At 39.8% G+C, this 21,918-nt stretch overlaps 1 protein-coding gene across 1 annotated transcript in view; it reads right to left on the reverse strand.

Annotated features, from left to right (window-relative positions):
- The window catches only part of TULP4 (TUB like protein 4), a 157,242-nt gene that overhangs the window by 37,911 nt on the left and 97,413 nt on the right, over positions 1-21,918 (reverse strand). Inside the window, exons 3-5 of the mRNA XM_035538290.2 lie at positions 20,857-20,985; positions 20,380-20,541; positions 2,013-2,193 (exon numbers count right to left, since the gene is read on the reverse strand). Coding sequence (XP_035394183.1) covers positions 2,013-2,193; positions 20,380-20,541; positions 20,857-20,985 — 472 coding nt within the window. The remainder of the gene's footprint in view (positions 1-2,012; positions 2,194-20,379; positions 20,542-20,856; positions 20,986-21,918) is intronic.

Below are 21,918 nucleotides of genomic sequence, written 5' to 3' on the forward strand. Positions count from 1 at the left end.
ATTGCATGCCATCCTTCACAACAGGATCCAATGCACTCAAAGGTGGAGATGAGCTCAAATGGCATACTTTGCTTCCCAAGCTATCTCTAGAAAGTCTCTGCTCCTCTGAGCTTACTTTTCAGCATTCACCAAAATTCATTTGTTCAAATACTTAATGACCAATATCACCATCTGCACCATTCACTGTTTAACTCATTTTTTTTTACAAACTTTGACAGGAGATGCTGCTGGCCCCTGATAAAGTGCTCACAAGGCCTGACCAGCACCTTTTCAGTCATCAAAAATAGAACAGACACTTAAAAGTAATATTGCTTCCTGAAGTTGCAAAAGAGATGATCAAAAAGCACTTCAGAGAACGATATCTAGCAATTAGCAGCTCCATGTGTGTATATAGTTAAGGTAAGAAAAAAACATCAAACTTGCAGTCCTTCCTACACTTCTGTGTGAGTCAAAGGCTTGTCACCTTTGAGAGGTTTATGCTGCATCTGCTCTAAAGAAAACACATCATGTTTGGGTAATCATGAAAAGTAGACTTGTAGGCTTCTAACGAGTACACCTACCCCCTGACTGACTCAAAAAGCTAGCACATTTGGATCATTTAAGTTCTCATCTGTGTACTCTGCAACTTCACCATCCCCCAACTGGATTTTAAAGAAACAATAAAAAGACAATTTAATGTTGTTCCTTGTCTTGCATTAGAAGCTTGCTAGGAAACCTGGAAGTCTGTTTCTTTTCTTCTAAGGTAACAAACCTCACCAAAAGTGAGATATGAAAGCCAAACAAACCTCAGGCCAAAAGATGCTAACACTTTTTTCAGATGATCACATCATCTTCTATCAGTATTTATTAAATACATACGTTTATTATATTGACATACATACAGGTGATTCTGGAAAAGATACATTTTTGGATTGGACCCAAATTAGACCTAAAACTGCAAGAGTTCTCAATTCAGTGGTTCAGATGTGAGACGCACATTCAGAATCATTTATAGCAATTACATATTCAAATTTTCCATGATTTAGTACAACCACTGATATAATAGCCCTTAATTTAGTTCAGACATCATATACTGGAACACAGACACAGCTTACCTACATCTTATAGAATAATCAACAGCATTTACAAAAAGCATTATTACTATTACTTGGACTGAGAAGGATGGGGATGAAAGAAGCAATGACATATCCTATCCCAGACCATGCACACACAGTTGCCTGCTAGGTCTTCGCTATTTATGATTTCCAAACAGTTTAAAATCAAAACATGTCACACAATTAGTTTTATACTTAGCGGTCAGGAAGGATTTCTTCCTAACTGCCAAACTGGCAATGTGCTCTGAGGCATGGGAATTAGTAACTCCAGACGGCTCAAGTTATCCTCTTTCTACCACATGTAGTTGCAGGAAATACTTTTATTTCCATTCTTCTCTGAAATTTATTGAGCTATTTTTGGCATGACTATCAAGGACGGGACTATAGTTATGAGTATTAACTCCACTTCACAGGATACCTTTAAAGATGTAGCACCTTCTGCCATGTCTAGTACGGATGTCTTTGCACAGAAATCAATATAATAATGCATTCAGTTTTGTGACTGTCCTCTGACTACCTTCATACATATGAACCACTGGAATACATTATGTCTGCTTATCAGTGACACCTGATGTGCCCTTATCTAGTGTTTTTCACTTGCCCTCCCAAAAAGCTTTGAGTTTTGTGCTGTTACCTCATTTGCACAATTGGAGGCAGAGCAGCACAGATGAGGTATGACTCACAGCAAGTCATACAGCAGGGCTACTGGCAGAGCTGGGGATGAACCCACTCTCTCATACCACTATTCTGCTCCATCTCTGACTGTACCTCAACAGGAATGCACTGTCTTTCCTCTTCTACCAGCTTAAAACCATGGCCATCCTGCTGTTACAGTACAACATGACCACTCCCTGGTGTTCAAGATGTCTTTATGACTGTCAGCAAAGCTGAAGCAGAAGGACCTGCAAACAATCCTACCTTGCGGTGGGGAATAGTCGTCGGAGTCTGTGTCGCTCTCGCTGCTGTCCTCCACCAGGAAGCTGGGGTAGTTCCAGGACATGCTGAGGATGCCATCTGACTCGTGAAGGAGCACATGGGCCAGCATTCGGCCATGGCAGTCCATGACGATAACCTGACCATCAGCAGTGCCAAACAGTACCTGAAAATAACAGAACAGCCCCCAGTCCCATCAGAGGTCAGTGACCAGACCCTCCTTTGAATGCATCTTGCAATTAACCTGCTATTCTGGAAATAAATTAAAACCAAAGCAGCCAGGGGTTTGAACTGGTGCCATAATAAGACACTGCAACCCATCAAAGATGTATATGACGAATGAAGACTAAGCAGCAAAATCTAATTTGCTTGGATTCGGAAAAGCCAGAAGTCATCGGACTTCGCGTCTCTTGCGCGTAAGCATTAAAAGCAGCTTCCGCTGACTCAGAGACAGCTGACATGGGAGAAAATTTGTGTCCAGTTAGTACTTGTGCAGAGTAGTGAGCAATGAGAATCTACAAATTGCCATAGTTGTTTATTTTATTATGTATCTCAAAAGAAAACATGCAGGCCTATTTGATGTTTCTTGCAAGAGAAGCTGACAGAGGAACAAAAAGTGACAGGGTCTAAAAGGTAAACTCCTAAAATCTGTGAGCAAGTAATGTCTTACAGTGGGATTGATTTTGTTTACTTTAATAGGAGCCATTGCACTTTATTTGAACTTGGCCATTACTACCAGTAAAGCAAGCTGGTAGAAGGGCTATCACAGACTCTAAAGTATTCTTGGATTATACAGAAATTTCTAAAATCGGTGGCAGAAATTATGGTATGCTTCAGTTCTAACAAAATCAAAAGACACATCTGACAAAAACGAAATCCTAGCAGAGAGATCAAACAGCTCGTGAGAAACAGAAAGCTGAATAGAGGAGGACAGGTTATTCGACTGATGAGCAGAAAGAAGGTGGGAGAATGTCTTCCAAAAACAGAGGCAAAAACAGTATGATCACTCAACTGGAAGTAGATTATTACAGCCTAGGAGGAAGGCAATATGTTACGTGTTCAGGAATAGTGAAGAAGAGCTTCCACCCACCATTTCAAATACAAAATGGATAAGACAAGTGTTTTTTTCATGCCCTTAAACTGCTCTGTAGGCAATGTGTGCTGATTGAAGTCAGACTGACAGGAATCTACAATTTCTCTTTTATGAACATTTTCTGTCCTGAGGTTTTGAACAAGTTAAGATCCTGTATATTTGATGAATTTTAGAAAAACTTCAGGAAATAAGGATTAATAAATCCACCAAATAATAAATGCATTAGCCAAGGCTGTTGCTGCTACCACATAATTCTAGACAAATAAGTTTTAAAGGAAAATTAAAGGCACTCATCAATTTGAAAACTAGCCAGAATTTAAAAGGAAGCTAAAAGGAAGGTCAAATCTTATACCTGCCCTTCAGTCTACTATATATTTTGGTTTTATAATCACCCTTTCACATAACTTGATTTCTCCGTTGCCATGTTAAAGAAGTGTACAAACTGAAGGGCAAATTGTCTATACATTGGAAAGAAAATGTCTGAAGCACAGGTTTTATCATTTCTCTGTGAAGGGACGTGTAGATTTAAGATTCTAACAATTGCATACCCAGATCAAAAATTCATCTAGCCTTATATCTTATCTCTAACAGTGATCAAGTATTTGGAGAAGAATAAAGGTACAGGATGTACCGAGCAGGCACCTTCCCTGCATACTCATGTAGCTTCAGATAAAAAACACAACCTCTTCTTTGTTTAAAGCTTGCTAACTGGTAGTTTCACTGGGTAACCTTTACCTCTTAACGCTATGAGAAATACAGGATAATTGTCCCCTATCTATGCAATAGTACTTACATAGAAAGCAACTGTCATTGCTGCTCTTTTGGAAATTTCAGAAAGGAAGTCTGGCTTCAAAGGTCTCAGACAAAAATAAGAAATACTACATGTTTTTCTACAGGTGGTGATCAAGAAACACAGAAAGTTGCAAACCAGAGGAGGGATTCAATAAGACGAACTCCAGTGAAGTTATTAACATCTTAAGGAAATCAATGGAGTCATTTCACATGAACACACACAACCAAAAAGCAGTACGTGGCTTCCTTAACTGTAATCACTACATGATATGAATATCCTTACGTTAAATAGCTGCTGGGTTAAAACAGCAGGTGAAGTTTGTTATGAGCCTCAGACTTTTATTCTTAGCTATAAAAGTAAATTAGAATTATAATTAGAATAATTCACTTGGAAGGGACCTACAAAGACCATCAAGTCCAACTACCCGACCACTTCAGGACTAACCAGAAGTTAAAGCAGATTATTGAGGGCATCATCCAAATGCCTCTTGAGCACTGACAGGCATAGGGCATCAACCACCTTGCTAGGTAGCCTGTTCCAGTGTTTGACAACCCTCACTGTAAAGAAATTTTCCCTTATATCTGGTCTGTACCTCATCTGGCTCAGCTTTGCACCATTCCCTTGTGTTCCATCATTGGATACCAGTGAGAAGAGATCGGCACCCCCCTCTCCACTTCCCCTCCTCAGGAAGTTGCAGCGAGCAACGGGGTCGTCTCTCAGCCTCTTTTTCTCCAGACTGGACAACCCAAGAGTCCACATCCTCTCCTCACAGGATGTCTTCCAGCCATTTTGCCAGCTTCGTTGCCCTCCTTTGCATATTCAAGATGAGGCCGCACCAACGCTAAATATAGCGGGAGAATCACCTCTTCTGACTGGCTCACTATGCTGTATTTAATGTATCCCAAAATGCAGTTTACCCTCTCAGCTGCCAGGGCATACTGCTGGCTCATATTGAGCCTACTGTTGACCAGTACCCCCAGAGCCCTTCCTGCTGAGACGCTCTCCAGCCACTCGTCTCCCCGTCTGTACCTATGCCCAGCATTACTCTATCCCAGGTGCAGAACTCGGCATTTGCCCTAGTTGATTTTCATGCCTTTGATAATTGCCCAGTGCTCCAGTGTACCTAGATCCCTCTGCAAGTCCTCTTGCTCCATGTACCACAAGCAACCAGTCACCAGCCAGATGTTGCCCCATTCACTACCCTTTGAGCTCTACCACCAAGTCAGTTCATCACCCAGCGTAACATGAACCCGTTTATCTCACAGATGAACACTTTGTCCAGAAGGATGCTGTGAGGGACAGTATCAAAGGCCTTACTAAAATCCAGAAAGATTACATCCACTGCTTTTCCTTCATCCACCAAGTGGGTGACATTATTGCAGAAGGATATCGAATTAGTAAGATAGGACTTTCCCTTCACGAGCCCATGTCGACTATGCCCATGTAAGATCGAACATACGTAAGAACTCAAGCTTTCATTGCCCACTCCCTTTCCTTTTGGTCCTTTATTCTACTCTTCTTCCACTTGTATCATACCATCTATTTTCATGCTGTTCAACTGCTTTTTCATCCATAATCAGTGTATAACCACTTTCATTATCTACATTGAGAACTCTCTACAAAATAAATTCTACAAAGCCCAAATCCTACAGGTTGTCATTGCTAGATTCTCACACCACTTTCAACCAAGCCTATAGACTAGCTTTTTAGCAGTCTCCTATGAGTTTTTATAAGTGCAAAATAGCTAGATAGAGGAGGCAAGACTTTCTGGTGTTTCGAAAAATATCAGTATATGAGTTCTGTCTCCTAAAATTCTGTAGAAACACTTTCTAATTGGGTAGGAATAAAATGTTGGGACTCTTTACCCAAAGTTTAGTCTAATCTCAGTCTAAAGCTTTTGAGTAGCACTGCCCCCAATTCATTTAAAATTATGAACTTCTACATTAATTTCTAACTCAGATCAGAACAGCTGCATGCGGGCATCTTAATTCTTGCACTGGGACCTAAGATAGCTCTTCAGCAACTTAGAAATGTCAGAGGGTACTCCTTATCTCTTTAGCCAAGCTATAGGTTTCAAGGAGCAGCTTTAAGTTTTCAGGTTATTGTAGCAATACAACCTTTTTGAGGAAAGCATTTATCAGGCTGATAGCCCTGCTGGCTGAACTCCTGCTGAAGCTGTATAAATGTCTAATGGTGTTATCATCCATAACATTACCCAGGCTATAAATGCCATACTCAAGCTACGTTATGTCAGATGAATAAAGCTCTCTTGACCTTCAGAAGAAAAGGTCAAGCCACAGGGTATACTCGAAAGATCCAATGGAAAAGTTAAATGGCTGTATTTTAGCTGCCTACATTCATATTTTTCAGGTATTTGCAGATCTATGAAGTCTGAGGGAATGATGGAAAAAGGTAATGAACAAGTCATACTGGTTTGTTAACTCTCAAATACACAAACTAAACAATAATAATAGTAATTAAAAAAAATTCCAAGTACTTATTATGAAGTGGTTCTTTGGCCCTTTGTTCTGTTCTTCTATTTGTCTCATCTCCCCTCCTTTCATACTGTTCATTATTTCAACTGTTATTACATGTATTACCGCTTGCAGAATTGCATTTGATGAATAATACAAAATCTGATAATAAAACACCTTAAATCACATATACATTTAAAGTGTGACTCAGTTAGACAACACAAATACAGTTATTTCCTTGCAAAACATATCAGACATAATGAGTCCTGTACTGTAGTGAAGCTGTAGCTGATTAAAGGTCATATGAATGCAGGAAACAAAAGAGGTACCATTTCTAGAGCAGTCTCCAATGGTGCCCTGACGCTGTATGCTTAGAAGGGAAAACTGATAGACAGCACTGTGATAATTCATTCGACATTTTCTAAGCACACTGAGAGCTGAAAGTTGGGTTAAGTCCTCAAACACAGGTGTCTGGGTTCCTCATGAAACCCACGCTTGTGTTGATTTCTATTTATTATAAAAAATCTGGCTATCTGAAAAACAACCTTCTCTGAAATCTGCTGACCTCTTAGCCTCTGAGGTAACTTGTGATGAGTTTCATAAGCTAGTTTTGGTAACTAAAGAGGGGTTTCATCAGTTTTGAAACTATTATCCATGGAATTATCATTCAAGATGGCAATACCCTTTAATTCCCAAGATTTCAAAAAGTCTTCAATTTGCAGCCAAAAATGCACCAATTCCTAAAAGGCGTGGTAATTGAAAGTTGGGTTATTCCACTCTGAAGTTATTTTTTTATGAAGAGATGCATATTAGAACAGCCAAGAAGCTAAATAATTCAGTTCAAGAAAAGCAACTCGAACCTGTTCCGTGACTTTGGTATGCATGTATCTGTTGTGCTGAACTGCTGCTATTCCCATAAGATCTGTTGTGATGCTGTAATGCATCTGGATCAGATACAGTGTTAGTATAAATGGTTTGGCAGCACTGAAATTTATGGAGCTATAACAGAGTAACCGAACATCTAGTGCACTGAAGGTCCAGCTCAGGAGGCCCACTACTTCATAATTCAACTAGAATTTACTAAAGATGATGATATTTTGGCATGAAAATGATTTTGTTGTTATTTAATTTGGTTTAATGTCCATAAAATGAACTCATCAACACTAAGAATGCTCAAGCTTTATGTTAATTTTAATAAACCACTACAGTAGGAATGTGGGAGATCCCACCATCTTTCCACATCTGATCATACACAGTAGATGAGAAAAGTCTATAAATCGTAATAATTGAATTAAGTAAATGAAGCTGTGTTGAGCTCTATCTGCAGAAAATCTAGCCACTGTTCATTCCTACATCATAGCCTGTCCTCATTGTCAAAGCTTTCCAGAACTAGTCACTTTGACTTTCACAGTAACTGAGGATAATCCAATCCCAGCAATAATGTTTTTGATGACTTGATATAAAGAGTTAAAAGACAGAATTACTTCCGATCTAACATTTGGGTTGTACAAACTGAATAGTCAATAGTGCTGCAGAAGGATATTGATAGAATAAGATGTTGCCTTCATGACATATATATCAACACTGAAGGTTTCAAATGTTGCTAGTCAAACAAAACTCCCAGGAAATCTGGTCAATACATTTTTGGAACACGTGCCTTCTACTAAAGTATCAGGGCAATGACCGAGTCTTTGTTTAAAGTTCATGCTGAAGTCAGGATAGCTCTTCTTGAAAGAGAGTCCAGTACTGTGATGCTACAGGACCAGAAAAGGAACATCTGCTCTACTTAATGATGGACCAGGATTTTTAAAAGAACCCCTTTAACTTTTTAAGAATGTACATTTGACAACTGAGGGAAGCAAAACAACTTCACAGACTCAGCTAATTAAAACAACATTGAAAATGAATATATCCTAGTATTATTTGGTTATTTTAAAACCAAAATTTTTACAGAGACACGGGACTTCCTTGTTGGTCTCTATCTGAGGGAACTAGTCAAGAGACCTGGTTTGGAAAGGAGTGAGCAGAAGATGCTTTGCAGTTCTCAACTCCTGAGTCTTCTAGTTCTGCTTTCAATTTTCTCCATTTTCCTTTTAGAAGACAGTGACTTACCCTGCACAGAATGTTTCAAGCAAGACCACAGCATTGACTAATGTAACAGTACTGCAACAGTTTTGTACTCCTTATCCATTCTGATATGCTCTTAGGGTCTCTGACTGCAGGTACTAATTCAAGTGGGATCCCACTAAGACTAAGAGACAGACAGGTCCCAATTATAAGTTTAATTTAGAATCCAGTGCAAGTTGCATTGACAACTTGCATTTGCATGTACCAGTTGGATAGAGGGACTTGATGAATTTCAAAATAACCTGTCCCAGGACCCCTTTTTAATTTCCTCAGACTGTTAGGAGTTTCTTAACAGTGAAATAGTAGTCCAGGGCACAAATCTCACCAGCATCTTGTGACTAAGGAAATCGTGGATGATCTCACAGTGCTACTGTTCTTATCAATACTAGGTCTAAACTTGCGTTTTAAGAACATTTTCTACAAAATTTTTTCCACAAACTCTAGTTGGAGGCCTCCAATTTCTCTCATGTTTTTTTACCTGCTCTGACTTACTGGTTTCAAACATTCTCCACAGTTGCATTTCCAGACTTTGAAGGGTTCCTCTTTTACCACACATTTTGCAAACCTTGCTTTTTCAGCATTTTGTTTTACTTTCTGCCTTTCTGGTTCTTTTTCTGTCTGGCCCCACATCTGCTGAAACCTTGTTACCATTGTACCAGGTAGCACCAATGCTGCCACTAACTGTTTATCCTGTGTACCTCTGAATTTGCAGCCACCTTGCCTGAAGTTTGTCTCACTGCCATTCCTCTTTCAAATTTTAGACCTGTCTTTATGCGTTTCCTTTAGCCTCCTCCCCCTAGACCTTCAAAAGGAGAAAGTCAGCACTGAACTTCAGAAATTAGGTTCTGCAAAAATGCTAATAAAGTCAACTGTGTGCGTTTGCAGTGCCAGAAGATGCTGAGCAGTTCCAGAAAGCTGAATTAGTTCTGTTTCCTTTAATTTAGCCATCTGGCCAAACATTCACATTCATGCTAGGAACAAGCTTTACAGTCATCACCACAATGCCATCATACTAATAGAGATAAATCTATTTCGCCAATTCAAGATTAACTGAATTATAAACTGATTAATATACAAAATGATGGATCAAACTTCTATTTATGCAGATATGCTTAGTAGCATGGGAAATATGTGGAAAACGATTGCCTTTAAATATTTTCGTTCCCTAGTACTAGCCAAACAAAAAAGCCTGCCAGTCTTGCAAAGGTTGAGTTAAGACATTTTGCAGTCCGTTTAGTTGCAGTATTAGCATTTTGCATTTTTTGTGCTCTTCTTGTTTATTTTTTCTCCATCAGAAAGCATGAGACAATGCATTAGCAGCCTCTTAGGATACATAAAAAAGTGAAAAACATTTTTTTTTCTTAGTGTGGTATCTCTGCCTTTATTTTTTTTACCTCACAATGCAGAGGTAAAGAGAGAACCAAACAGAGGGAGACAGCTGCTTTTCTGCTGAGTACTTTTTATTTCCATTAAAAATTGAACTGCTGTAAAATGATTTCTTGAACTGACACTAAAAGAGACATCACCACAATTCACACAAAAAACTCGGGTGGCAAAAAGAACTAGCTTTTTTTTTTTTTTGACTGACTTTTTGTCAAAAAAAATGGCAAGAATTTTCTGTCTCCTTTAGAAATGAGGAGTTGCCAGGCTGCTCATGGACAATACACCATGAGATCATCCAGCTAACTGCATATATACAGAGCACTGAAATTCCCATTTGAGACTGTTAAAACTTTCAGAAACAGCGCTGGTTTAGTTACCTACTTTCAGGCTTGTTCTTTCTCTCCCTTACAAATTCCATAGGGTTTAGATAACTATTATAGAGCCCTCAAATGAGAAGACAAAGTAAATACACTGGAGATTCTGGTGACAAATCTGTTTAATACAAATTGAAACTCTAAAACCTGGGGATTCAAACCACACTGGCTTTATTTCTCTCTAAAATAGTATAACATAGTTGAATGACTGTAAATGAGATACAGCTTCACACTTTGTTTCAGAAGTCAGAAACACCAGTAGTTTCTCAGAGCAGGATCTCAGATTATACAACTGCTCTGGACACGTGAGGATGGAAGCAATTGTGCAGGTGAAGATAATGTTATTTGAGGCAATCTGGCAAATTACAGAAATGATTATTATATGCCCCTGTAATTATACCCACACTGATTCTGACTTGTATATTTACTGGCACACACACTTCTATATTCTTTCTTCACTCGAGACATTTTTTAGAAAGTATCCTATAACAGATTTTTCAGTGAAAAGAGCAAACCTTCTATATAATGTTTACTAAATTTACAATATGCCTCATTTTACTCTAGGCATTGAAAAGAGTCACCCTTTTATTTTTTTAACCTGTGTTATGTTTCAAATCGCATTTAAAGCAGCATGCAAAATGAACTAAAACCAGCAGCTGGAACATCTTCTCCAGAACATCTTCTGTAGCTTTTAACAAGGACAGAACTCCAGGCCTGGACCCACACCAGAAGTATGTTGGAACGCTCTTCAAGCAACGTGGTTTTCTGTACTCTCACTAAACTCTGCCAGGAAAATGCACACATACGTATGAAGAATGTATTCTTCACATATATCAAATTATACATAGCAACAAAAAGAACTATTTGGTACTGGTAGGTGGGAAAATGTAATTAGTTTTACCAACAACCACTCAATCAGGCAAATGAGTCAACTGATACCCAGAGTGCTCACATACACTTGGCAGTCTCCTGTACTGTTCCCAAGCCAGGGTTTAGCTATTTCCTGAAAGATATGTTGTCTGCTGAAGTTAAAATCACCTTCGGAGTTTTAGAAGTCAGAGTTTTTGCTGGGATTTTTTTTTTCCTAACTGAAAATGATATTACTTAGCAACAAGGATTGCACTCTGGACCAGTGAAAATGCAACACGAAGTATTTTAGAAACAAAGTCCTTGCTGTTTTGACTTTCATAATACAGAATCAAGAAGCTCCAGGGTCAAGCAAGCTATATGCTGATGGAAGCAAGTGCCCCAACTGCATTCTCTTTCTAGGTCTTTGGTGTTGGCAGAGAGGGGTAACACAGCACAGGCAGGAAATATGTAGAAAGGGTGAGGTCAAGTATAAGGGAGTCAACAGGGAGATACGTTGAGTAATAAGCTGTTACCAAAATGAGGCACTGAAGAAGAATGACTTTCCTCCCAAAAGCAAGGAAAGCAGGGAAGGATTAACCCCTTTCCAGCTGATGCAGCTGTCCACAATCCCTGAACATCAGAATACCAACAAGAAACTGGTTCCTGGACAAAGAGCAAAGAGCACAAGTTGAATCTACCACACAGGATGACACCCTGATGGAAAAGGGTTTGGGGAATAAAGAGATGCTGTTTCCACTTTCCATTGGTGCACTACCTCTTGTTGACAAATCTGAGGAAAGACCACATGGTATCGCTTACCAAAAATACCACCTTTCGACTTCCGTTTACTACATGAATTGGCCTTGTTTTCCAAGACAAGACCTACTGCAGAAATCCACAAATGTCCTCTTCCATATTCAATCACTATAATCCTTTCTCCCCATGCATGATTTAGACTACGCACAGGCATGAAAATCATACCCAAATTCAGGACCCATGTTGGCTCCCTGTCTTGTTACTAACATCCCCAAAAATTCACAGATCAAGTTGCATTGCTAACAAGGTTTAAACTAACCATGCCAGCAGCTGCATTTCTTTTGAACCATAAAGATCACAAAGCTCTGGATGAACCAAATGAGTCCTGGGGCCAAAGCATTCTCAGTCAAATGGCTTTGGAAATGGAATAACACAGACTGTTTCTGATAAATGCTCTAAATATTCACAGTTTAGAACATTTTTCCTGTGTAAGAAAGAAAAACTTCTACTCACATGCCGTTTCCTGACCAACTCAAAATGTGACCAAACAAATTAAAGGAAAATAAAATTCTGATTTTATAAATGACTTTTCAGGAAGAAAGGTGATTTCTACAGCAGGTGCCATTTTTGCCTGAACTACCTAAAAACCAGCATAAGCATTTGCTGCCACTTTGCACAGGTAGACTGCAAATCCTTGCTCCTACTGTTTGCCCCAGAGCTGAAGCATAACACAATGCTGTTCAGAAACACAGTTACAAGTGAGCGTTCCTTGTCCCAAAGAGCTGAAGACTTCAGGCTACATGAGCAAATCCTTCTATACAAGTACTAGCAAGGTGAGCAGAGAAGCAAACTATTCCTGTCTTCCTGACACTTCCCACAGAAAGACTGGCAGTGTGTCTATTTGCACTCACCTTTATTTTGCTGATTCAAATACTGACGGTCCAAAAATGTGAAACAGTACTGGGTATAAAAATGCTAAGTGGACACAATAACTGAACGGCACAATGAGTCTTCAGCTCTTTCTCCATCTCGGGTTTGTCATTTCCATTAACATCCTTTCTTTCTTTCTGACAGAGGAAAGATGTGCACAGGGCTTAATAAACCCTAGATTCTGGCCAGCTAAAATGAGAATATTGTGACCTATCCAAGTGTCATGCCAGATCAAGGTAAAGAGTTAGGAGATAGAGTGTTGAAGGTGATCTGAACATCCTTGTACATTGTGCATCCAAGAGGATGCAGAAATCCTTTCTGCCATTTGCTTTTTGCAGTAACAAACATTAAATCCCTTTATCCTGTCTACAGGAGACTGCAACGAGGAGCAAAACATTAAAACATTCGTATTCTTCTTTTCAGACAGAGTCATTAAGGGAAAAAAAAATCTTTGCAAGACTCATCTGATACAACGTTGACATGAAACATTGCAGCAGCAATGCGAAACCATGAGCCAGGATGCCGTCAGCACGTAAACAGCCCTATCTTACAGCCCTTGTGATGAGAACAAATAGCTCCATCTCGCCAGCTCTCTCAGTGCCTTGCCACTATAGACAGGTTGAGGAGCATCAAGGGAAATATTAGGCAAGGCACAGATGAAGCTAGTGGGAAGAACAAAACACATTGAAGAATCACCTTGTTGCTCTGCTCCTTCAACTATCTGCTCAATAATTGTGCATTATTGGCCAGGGTTTCTGGCAGAAGAAAACCTTGTCTGGAATAAACCCACAGAGAGATGCTATGGCTCCTGGAGCCGCAAATGAACCCTAGAAGCTCCAGAGAGAGCATATTTACTTTCTTTCCTCCCCAAAACGCAAGGCAAAGCCTATAAAGTCCTCAGCTGAGTACTAAAATCTGCAGTAAAGCCGTTCATTGCTAGTGAGAAAAGGAGAGCACAACTGAAAAGAGACACAGAGCACCAAGCTATTTAACTCTTTTGCTTCCTTCTTTTTGTAAGCCGTATTCTCAGCAGAATGATGCACGAACAGCTACTTGAGACAGAAAAGCGAGAAAAGACAATGCTAATGAAATTATATATAGACACCAGAAAAGAAATCTATTATTTCAGAAATAGCTGCATAATGAAGCTTTAAAACAATATAATAAAAAGAGATGGGAGAAAGAAAGGCTAAATAACGCTTAAAATTCGCATTACTTTTTTCACATAAAAACTGTCTGTCACTATTACGTGGCATCGTAAAAATCAAGTCACCAAGCAAAGAACAAAACCAGTGTTACTGGCTTGCAGTACGTATAAATATAAATCAAGAATCACAGAATCCCAGAATGGTTTGGGTTGGAAGGGATCTTAAAGATCATCTAATTCCACCCCCCCTGCCATGGGCAGGGACACCTCCCACTAGACCAGGTTGCTCAAAGCCCCATCCAGCCTGGCCTTAAAGACCACTACAGTCTATGCAAAAAAACATTCAAACATTCTATGTTAAAAAAAAAAATCACATATTTTGTCTATAAAAGGGTACAATAGGATAGTAAACATTCATAGAATACTTAGTGTAAGCAAGAAGAAATAATTTTAATATCAAGTCTGCCACAAAGACCTGAAATGCTTCTGAAAATAGTCCAAAATATCATGATAATTGTGTTGGGTTTTGCTTATCTATGTGTTTTATATAACAAACAGATTTATCTTAAAAGAAGTCTCTCTTCTCTGTCCTCTTTTTGCATTTTAACAGTACTTCTCAATTATGGAGCATGCAATGTTAAAATTCTTATATGATTTAACCATTTTCTGAAGTCCTTGTGGCTTGAACAAACCGCATAGTTAATTAATGACACTTCTTCAATGCTATAAAAAGCCTCTAGCCATTTTTTCCCAATAATTTGTGTAATTCACCCATCAATGAAAATAAGTCTTTCAGTTTTTCCTCAACAACTGTACCTTACACTACAGTTTTGGGCAGCTCTACTCATTGTAAATACATATGTAGGGTCACTTGATAGTCACTGCACCCAAAATTGATGAGGGAAAAGATGTATTTCTACATGTTAAGAAACAAAAATTGAGGTATTTCCTGGCATTTTATAGGCTCCTTTATCTGAACCTACAAAGATTCTTGGTAGGGACAAGGAACATTCTAATAAAGACCAAAATCATTGCTTATACTTTCAAATTTTACCATCTGTAATTTTTTTTTCCTTTTGTCCTTCCAAACCTTCCAATACTCATAATGATTAAGATACATATTTCCCTTTCCTATACTGCCCCAGTTGCCTGTTTGCCTCTTTCATCATTCTGTCAACTCATTAGAAGGCTGTCTTCGAGATCTTTTTTCCACACAGCTAGATGTCTGAGCATAGTTATACTTGATCAGTGTGACTCCTGCAATAGCAGTGACTGCCTGAATCAGATGTGAGCTACAGCACCTGATTAAAATCAAAATGGTAGGGGGAATGGAAGCACAAATTCCTCATTCCAGAGCATCAGGCAAAAGAAAGCACAGGTGGGAGGATGACATCTTGGCACAAATAGATGCAACATTTTCAAACACTTAAAAATTCCTTATTTTTAAGCCATGTTCTGGAAGCTAGGTAAGGCTACTATTCCTACTTTCAGTGTAGGGGTGGTTTAGAGTAACTCTTTCCCTGAAAAGGCTGTAGCAACTGCAAGTCATGGACTGTGGATAAAAATGGGGGGATCCAAAAGCAGACTGTACTCAAATGGCCATGGATTTATTAGTTATTCCTCCCAGGGACTAAAACCACACCAAAACCATAGAACCAGACAGGCAAACTCATGAAAAGCCTGGTGCCACGGTAGCCGTTTGACAGTGCTTCTTGTTAATTAGCTATTACCTCCAGGCCTGAGATTTGCTAAGGCTGTGATGACTTGGCGAAAATAGTGACATGACTAAATGTCATATTATGAGCTTATGACTATGAAAATTGATGCCTTGTGAAGGTCAGCAGCAACCTGCATTCACCTTGCTGGAGCTGCCTCAGCCCAGCCCCTATCAGGCCGGACAGACCAGGCAAAGGCGACTTCGGTTGTGGAGTCAAGGTGGGAATCACCTTGGGGAAAGAGATCTGCCTCAGCTGGGGGGAGTCCTTGTGGACTGCACTGCTGGACCCAGAGAGGTCCAGGCTCCCCTCCTTCACGTGAGCTCCTCTCTGGGTGCAGGGCTCTGCCCTGAAGCATGGGGTGCTCCCGGCAGAAGGAAGGCACTGCAACCTGCCTCTGCTCTGTGCCTGTCAGGGAAAAAATGCTGAAGTTTCTGTGGTTGCCATGGGAGTAGGGACGGCAAGCGCCAGGAGCAGGAGTGACTAACAGCCTAGAAACTGCCTTCCTGCACAGCTACTGCAAGCTACAAAAGATTAAAACAAAAAACACAGACCTCCTGCAGCCTGCATTTTCAGACAAAACAATTTTATCTGCAATTGGTCTCATCGTTTTTCTTCCAATTTCTCATAAGACCTTACAGTGCACACAGTATCTTTTCCTAATGCTGTGCTTGTTTTCTCTTCCACCAAGATCAGTATTCTACACAATTAGACACATAACAGGTTCAAACTACGGGCCTTTATTCACACATTCTTAGGACTAGTGTACTTTGTATTGCAGTGGGACCATATACAACAGTTAATATTGTGCCAGGCAGGATGTGAATCACATTAGTTAACTGCTTGTACATTTATTTTCAAAGCAAACAGAAGAAAGTTCACGTGTACTCATTGTCTGACGTATCTTGGTCAAAGAGAATCCTGGTAAGTCTCTGAGTTTCCACTCTACATCACCCTGAGGAAGTAGGCTCTGTAGCCTCCTGTAGCCCTTGAAAAATCAATTCAAAAAAAACAGAAAGGGAGGTCACATTCCTGAGTGATCCCACCCATCCAAGTGTAATACAAACTTCACTCTGCTCAAGATATGGAGGACCCAGTCCTGTGAAGTTTTCATATTGTGTGTATTTGCTCATTATCCTCAAGAGTCCATTGGTATAATGGGGCTGTGTGCTTTGGCCAGAAGCGTGCTCTGGATATAGAGTATACAGGAATAGGAAACTGCTAAAGCCCTCCACTCTGGCAGGACTGCAGAAACACAATGAAAATGACAAAATTAAATCCTAGTCCTCTTCAATTAACATGCAGAATTACAATCAAAAGGCCTCTGTTTAGAATTAGCTAAAGAATCCCAAGCTCGATGTCCAGACTCAAGACCTAGGTGTGAACTACAGCAAAAATCTGCCAGTGACCTTCACAAGATCACTTGTTGACACAGGATGCTGAGAAAGAAAGCGTTGCAGTCAACCAGATTGTACCAAGTCTCCTCTGACTCATAGTAAGTTTGTCCCCAACACACAAGGAGAAAAGACTTTGGGACTCAGAGACTTGGGGAAGTATTAACTACAGAGTTTCAACCACAGGTGGCATCAACCACTACCTTGGAGGCCTCATGCACAAGCCTGTATCAGAGCACAGGAAGACAAAAATCCAGAGGGCACATACGCTCTACCATCATCACAGACACGGTTAAGAGTTTGACTCTCTATTTGCCATATTTGACATGAAAGTATTGCTAACTCACCTTTATGTCAAAACAAGAAGATGGTTAGCAATACTGTAGCTCCAACCATTCTTCTCCTGCACCAGAAAGATAGTTGTAGGAAATTCTCTTCTTGTAGAACTGCCAGAGAGCAGCTACAGCAGTCAGTGATAGACTACTGGTGTCAGATGGGAGAAAAGACAGAAAATGAGACTGGAAGCAAAGAGGAGGATGCACGCTGCAGATGACTGAGGGAGAAAGTTGAAAGAACTGAAGAGTGAGGTGAAAGAACAGTCTATATTGAGTGCATTTTTAAGAAGACAATAGAAAAGTAATACTGAACAGCACATTTCCCTTGGAAATTTAGCTCTCCAAATTAATTGTGTCAGAGGTCAAGGTGCTATGGGGTGTAGTTTTCCAGAAATACTTTCAGTAGCAATTTTCATGGTGCCAGAGGGGTGACAAAAATAATAATACAAATTTAAATTTTCACATTTACCTTTCACTCTCTGTACAGAGAAATCGATTATATTAGGCAATAGGGAACATGCTGAAGCTACACTATACTAGAACATTCTTATCTCATTTGCACAGACAAATCAGGAGAGAAATTAGACAAGGAGATAAGTTAGTAAGTGTATCCATTTCTGTATGAGCTTATTTGTGTGTAATAAATGCAAAGTCTTTTTTCCCCAAAATTTCAATTTTCAGTATGAACAGAGCATAGTCTCTCCTAAGAATCTCAGTGAATTATATTTCTTTGTGTCTCCGGAGACAAATACATCTAAATACGTATTAGAAGATCTCTTCTCTTCACCAACTCTGGAGAACAGCACAAGGATTCATAATCAGTTAACATGCAAGCCCCATAGTTTGGAGAACTGTAGAGATTAACATCAAACCTGTGGCTGGTTTTGGTTTCTATTTCAGTGAGTTCGTCAACAACAGAATCTCCTAAATCAAGCAAGTGATTTTCACACAGCTGGAATTGGCCACTATGTTCACATGTGCTTATCTGGACACTGAACAAGTGTTTGTTTTATGGAATAAGCACTTATGGAGCATCCAGTTTAGAAAGTACAAACATATTGGCTAATTTGAATTAAAAGGCAGTCAGTCACTGCAAATTAAGCACTCAAGTGATATTTCCAAATACAGCAGCGAACTACAACCAAGAATCATACAAATGGGGTAGCCTCATATTTAAAACATAAGACTGAGAGCTATTAGATGTTAGTTTCTCTCCTACTTCTGCTGCTTGTCTTTTCCTCTTGATCTTGAGTAAATTATTTATTGCCAAGACTCGAATCTCCACAGATTCAAAAAGAGGCAGTTAGACTCCCTGGCTTTACAGAGCAGTGCTGCAATAATTAATTCATTATTCTTTGCAGAGCACTCTAAAATTATTAGATGCAGCTGTAGAAATGCATATTATTAGTCCTACTGTACTCCACTAGCAATTCTCAAAATAAGCCTGCATATATCTTGTATGGATTTGTAGTATTTTGAATTAAAGTCAGTGGTACCTTGAGTCAGACAGACACAGACACAGATTTCTAGGTTGGAAGAGACCTCAAGATCATCGAGTCCAACCTCCGACCTAACACTAAGTACTCCACTAAACCATATCGCTAAGCTCTACATCTAAACGTCTTTTAAAGACCTCCAGGGATGGTGACTCCACCACCTCCCTGGGCAGCCCGTTCCAATGCTTAATAACCCTTTCGGTAAAGAAGTACTTCCTAACATCCAACCTAAAACTCCCCTGTCGCAACTTTCGCCCATTCCCCCTCGTCCTGTCACCAGGCACGTGGGAGAACAGACCAACCCCCACCTCTCTACAGCCTCCTTTAAGGTAACTGTAGAGAGCGATAAGGTCGCCCCTGAGCCTCCTCTTCTCCAGGCTGAACAAGCCCAGCTCCCTCAGCCGCTCCTCGTAAGACTTGTTCTCCAGACCCCTCACCAGCTTGGTCGCCCTTCTCTGGACTCGCTCGAGCACCTCCATGTCCTTCCTGTAGCGAGGGGCCCAAAACTGAACACAGTACTCAAGGTGCGGCCTCACCAGAGCCGAGTACAGGGGCACAATCACTTCCCTAGACCTGCTGGCCACACTGCTTCTTATACAGGCCAGGAACTAGTATGTCCTGAACTAGTATGTTGTCTTGAAGGTGTAAAATGAAGAAAGGAAAATAATCTAGTCTTGATCATAATGCAAATTCTCTTCGCACTATTCTACTCCCTTCATTTCTTTCTGTACTATATTTCACGCACATTAACCATAACGATAGCAAGTATGTGGAAGGGAAGACCATTCCGCAAAGGTCAACAGCTGAACGGCAAAGGGCCATTGCAAATTCTGCAAATGAAACCAATGGGCTAGCTCAAGCCCCACTATAAATGGTGAAGTGACCAATATGATACGCTTTATTAGAAAAGCAGTAAAGAAGATTTTTTTAAACCGTCTTTTTCAAAGCTCAGCAAGTTTTGGGCTCAACGGTTAAAAAATGGCCTTTTTAAAAATGATGTGTTTTGCATAAGGCTGAGAGGCCCTTCTGACCTCTGACACAGTTTGATCCCTTTGCTCATGAGAAGGCAAACATCACTGTATGTCAGTTGAACTGCTTTTGCTGCAAGTGCAAACTGGGCAGCTCTATACTGAAGCAGCTGCTCTGATGTTTACTAGTCTATGCTGTATCTCTGCTCAAATACATATTTTCACAATAGCTGCATCAATGAATTAGGGGTACAATTACAGATTCCCATCTCAAACAACTGACTCTGAATAAGACTGCATGTGAATCAGGGTGAAAACTGATGATAGGCAACTTGGTACATTAGTATATTTGACTAATGAGAACAATAGGATGGATTTAATTTTCACGATCTGTGGGAGCACCAGTTTTGACAGAAACTGTTCTTACGAAGTGGACATTTTATTTAACGACTTTTTCAGAGGTGTATTCTACAGCATACCACTGTGATATAATTAATAGCTTCTAAAAGCCCCATTACCTGTTGGTCGTCTGGAGTCCATATGCCACACGTGATCTGACTCTCCAAGTTTATTTCTGAAGACCAGTGTCTTTGTCCGCTGACTGAACCGACCAGCACAAATCCATCTCTGTAGGAGATAAGGGCTTGAGTCCCATCATGGCTCCATGTAAAGTCGCTTACCTTAATATATCAAAGATAAGAAAATAGATGTATTAGCCATGGAGTAATTTTTCATTGTTTTGATAAAAGGTAGCACTGCACAGAGATAGGCAGGACAACTCCTTAGCCCAGTAGCAGTTCTGATTTCATGGCTATCAGATAAAGCAACTGTCTTTGCAAAGTGTCTTTGACACTTCTTGCATACTCCTTTCATTAAAGAAATGTTTCATTTTCTCCTGCACATTTCAAAAGGTATAAAGTACTATTCATTGTCCTCTTCATTTTGTCACTCGGGACTTGATCATTCTGGACTGAAGAGAAAACATGCATACCAACCTGTGCCCCACGATCATTCACAAGCTCCACAGACCATCTGCCTTCGTATTGTATCCAAACAAATATTCCTCCATCTGCATCGCAGGTTGCTAATTTCTGAAATGGTTCGTTCCATCTAACCAGCACAACCTTAAAAGATTACAAACAAAAACAGCATTACCAAAACTGTGTAGAGTGCTAACAGCTATTTTACAAGAAGCAGTTAAACAATACTGCAAAATAAACAACATTGCATTTAAATTCCGAAGAAGATGTACAAAACAGTAATTTTCAGCACAGCAGTAGGCGTCTCTCAAGAACAGCTGGAATCATTTTGTCATGACTGTCAGCGAAGATAGGCTCTCTCCCCAATCAGGCCTTTTTGGAAGGCATCACATGCTTTTAAGAAAAACACACACTATGCTGGAATGTAGCATTTCATTACAGAAACGGCAAACTGAAGGCCCCGTACCCAAACCACTTTCAAATTTTCCTCATCATGATTTCCCTCATCACAATCTCCAAGTCTCAACTCTGCAAATGAAGTTACAAGCACTGATACAAGATCAAATTTGAATACTCATGTCACCAGTGACATGAAAAAATTTTCTAGAGTCCCAGCTTGTTAAAATACAGAAATTTCATAGAGAAATTGCTTTGCTTCTGAGTGCAGAAGGAATACAAAGCAGTTTTAGGCTCTCTACTCTGTGCATTAGAGCTATCTGAGCTTTTCTGGAGAACCTAATCAAGTCCAAAGCTGCCAAATTGCTCTCTCATTTATAATTAATATCAATTTAACAAATACACTATCTCTCAAGGCCTCAGTATAGAACTGAAAAAAACCACGTCATCCTAGTGCCTGAAGCAGAAATTAGCTGTAAAACCATTTACCTTCTGTTAATGACTTTTTCTTAGAGCCTTTTTTCCAAATTAGTTCTATTTCAAAAACATTCTGATATGGTTGGGATGCTCACATTCATACACAATGAGCTTTTCCGCCAGTTACGTTACAGAGATATAGCATATACAAACAAAGAAAACAAATATGAAATTCTCAATCAGTAGAGTGTTATTTCAACTACT

The sequence above is a fragment of the Cygnus atratus genome, chromosome 3 (genome assembly GCF_013377495.2).
Source record: "Cygnus atratus isolate AKBS03 ecotype Queensland, Australia chromosome 3, CAtr_DNAZoo_HiC_assembly, whole genome shotgun sequence".
Lineage (NCBI taxonomy): Eukaryota > Metazoa > Chordata > Aves > Anseriformes > Anatidae > Cygnus > Cygnus atratus.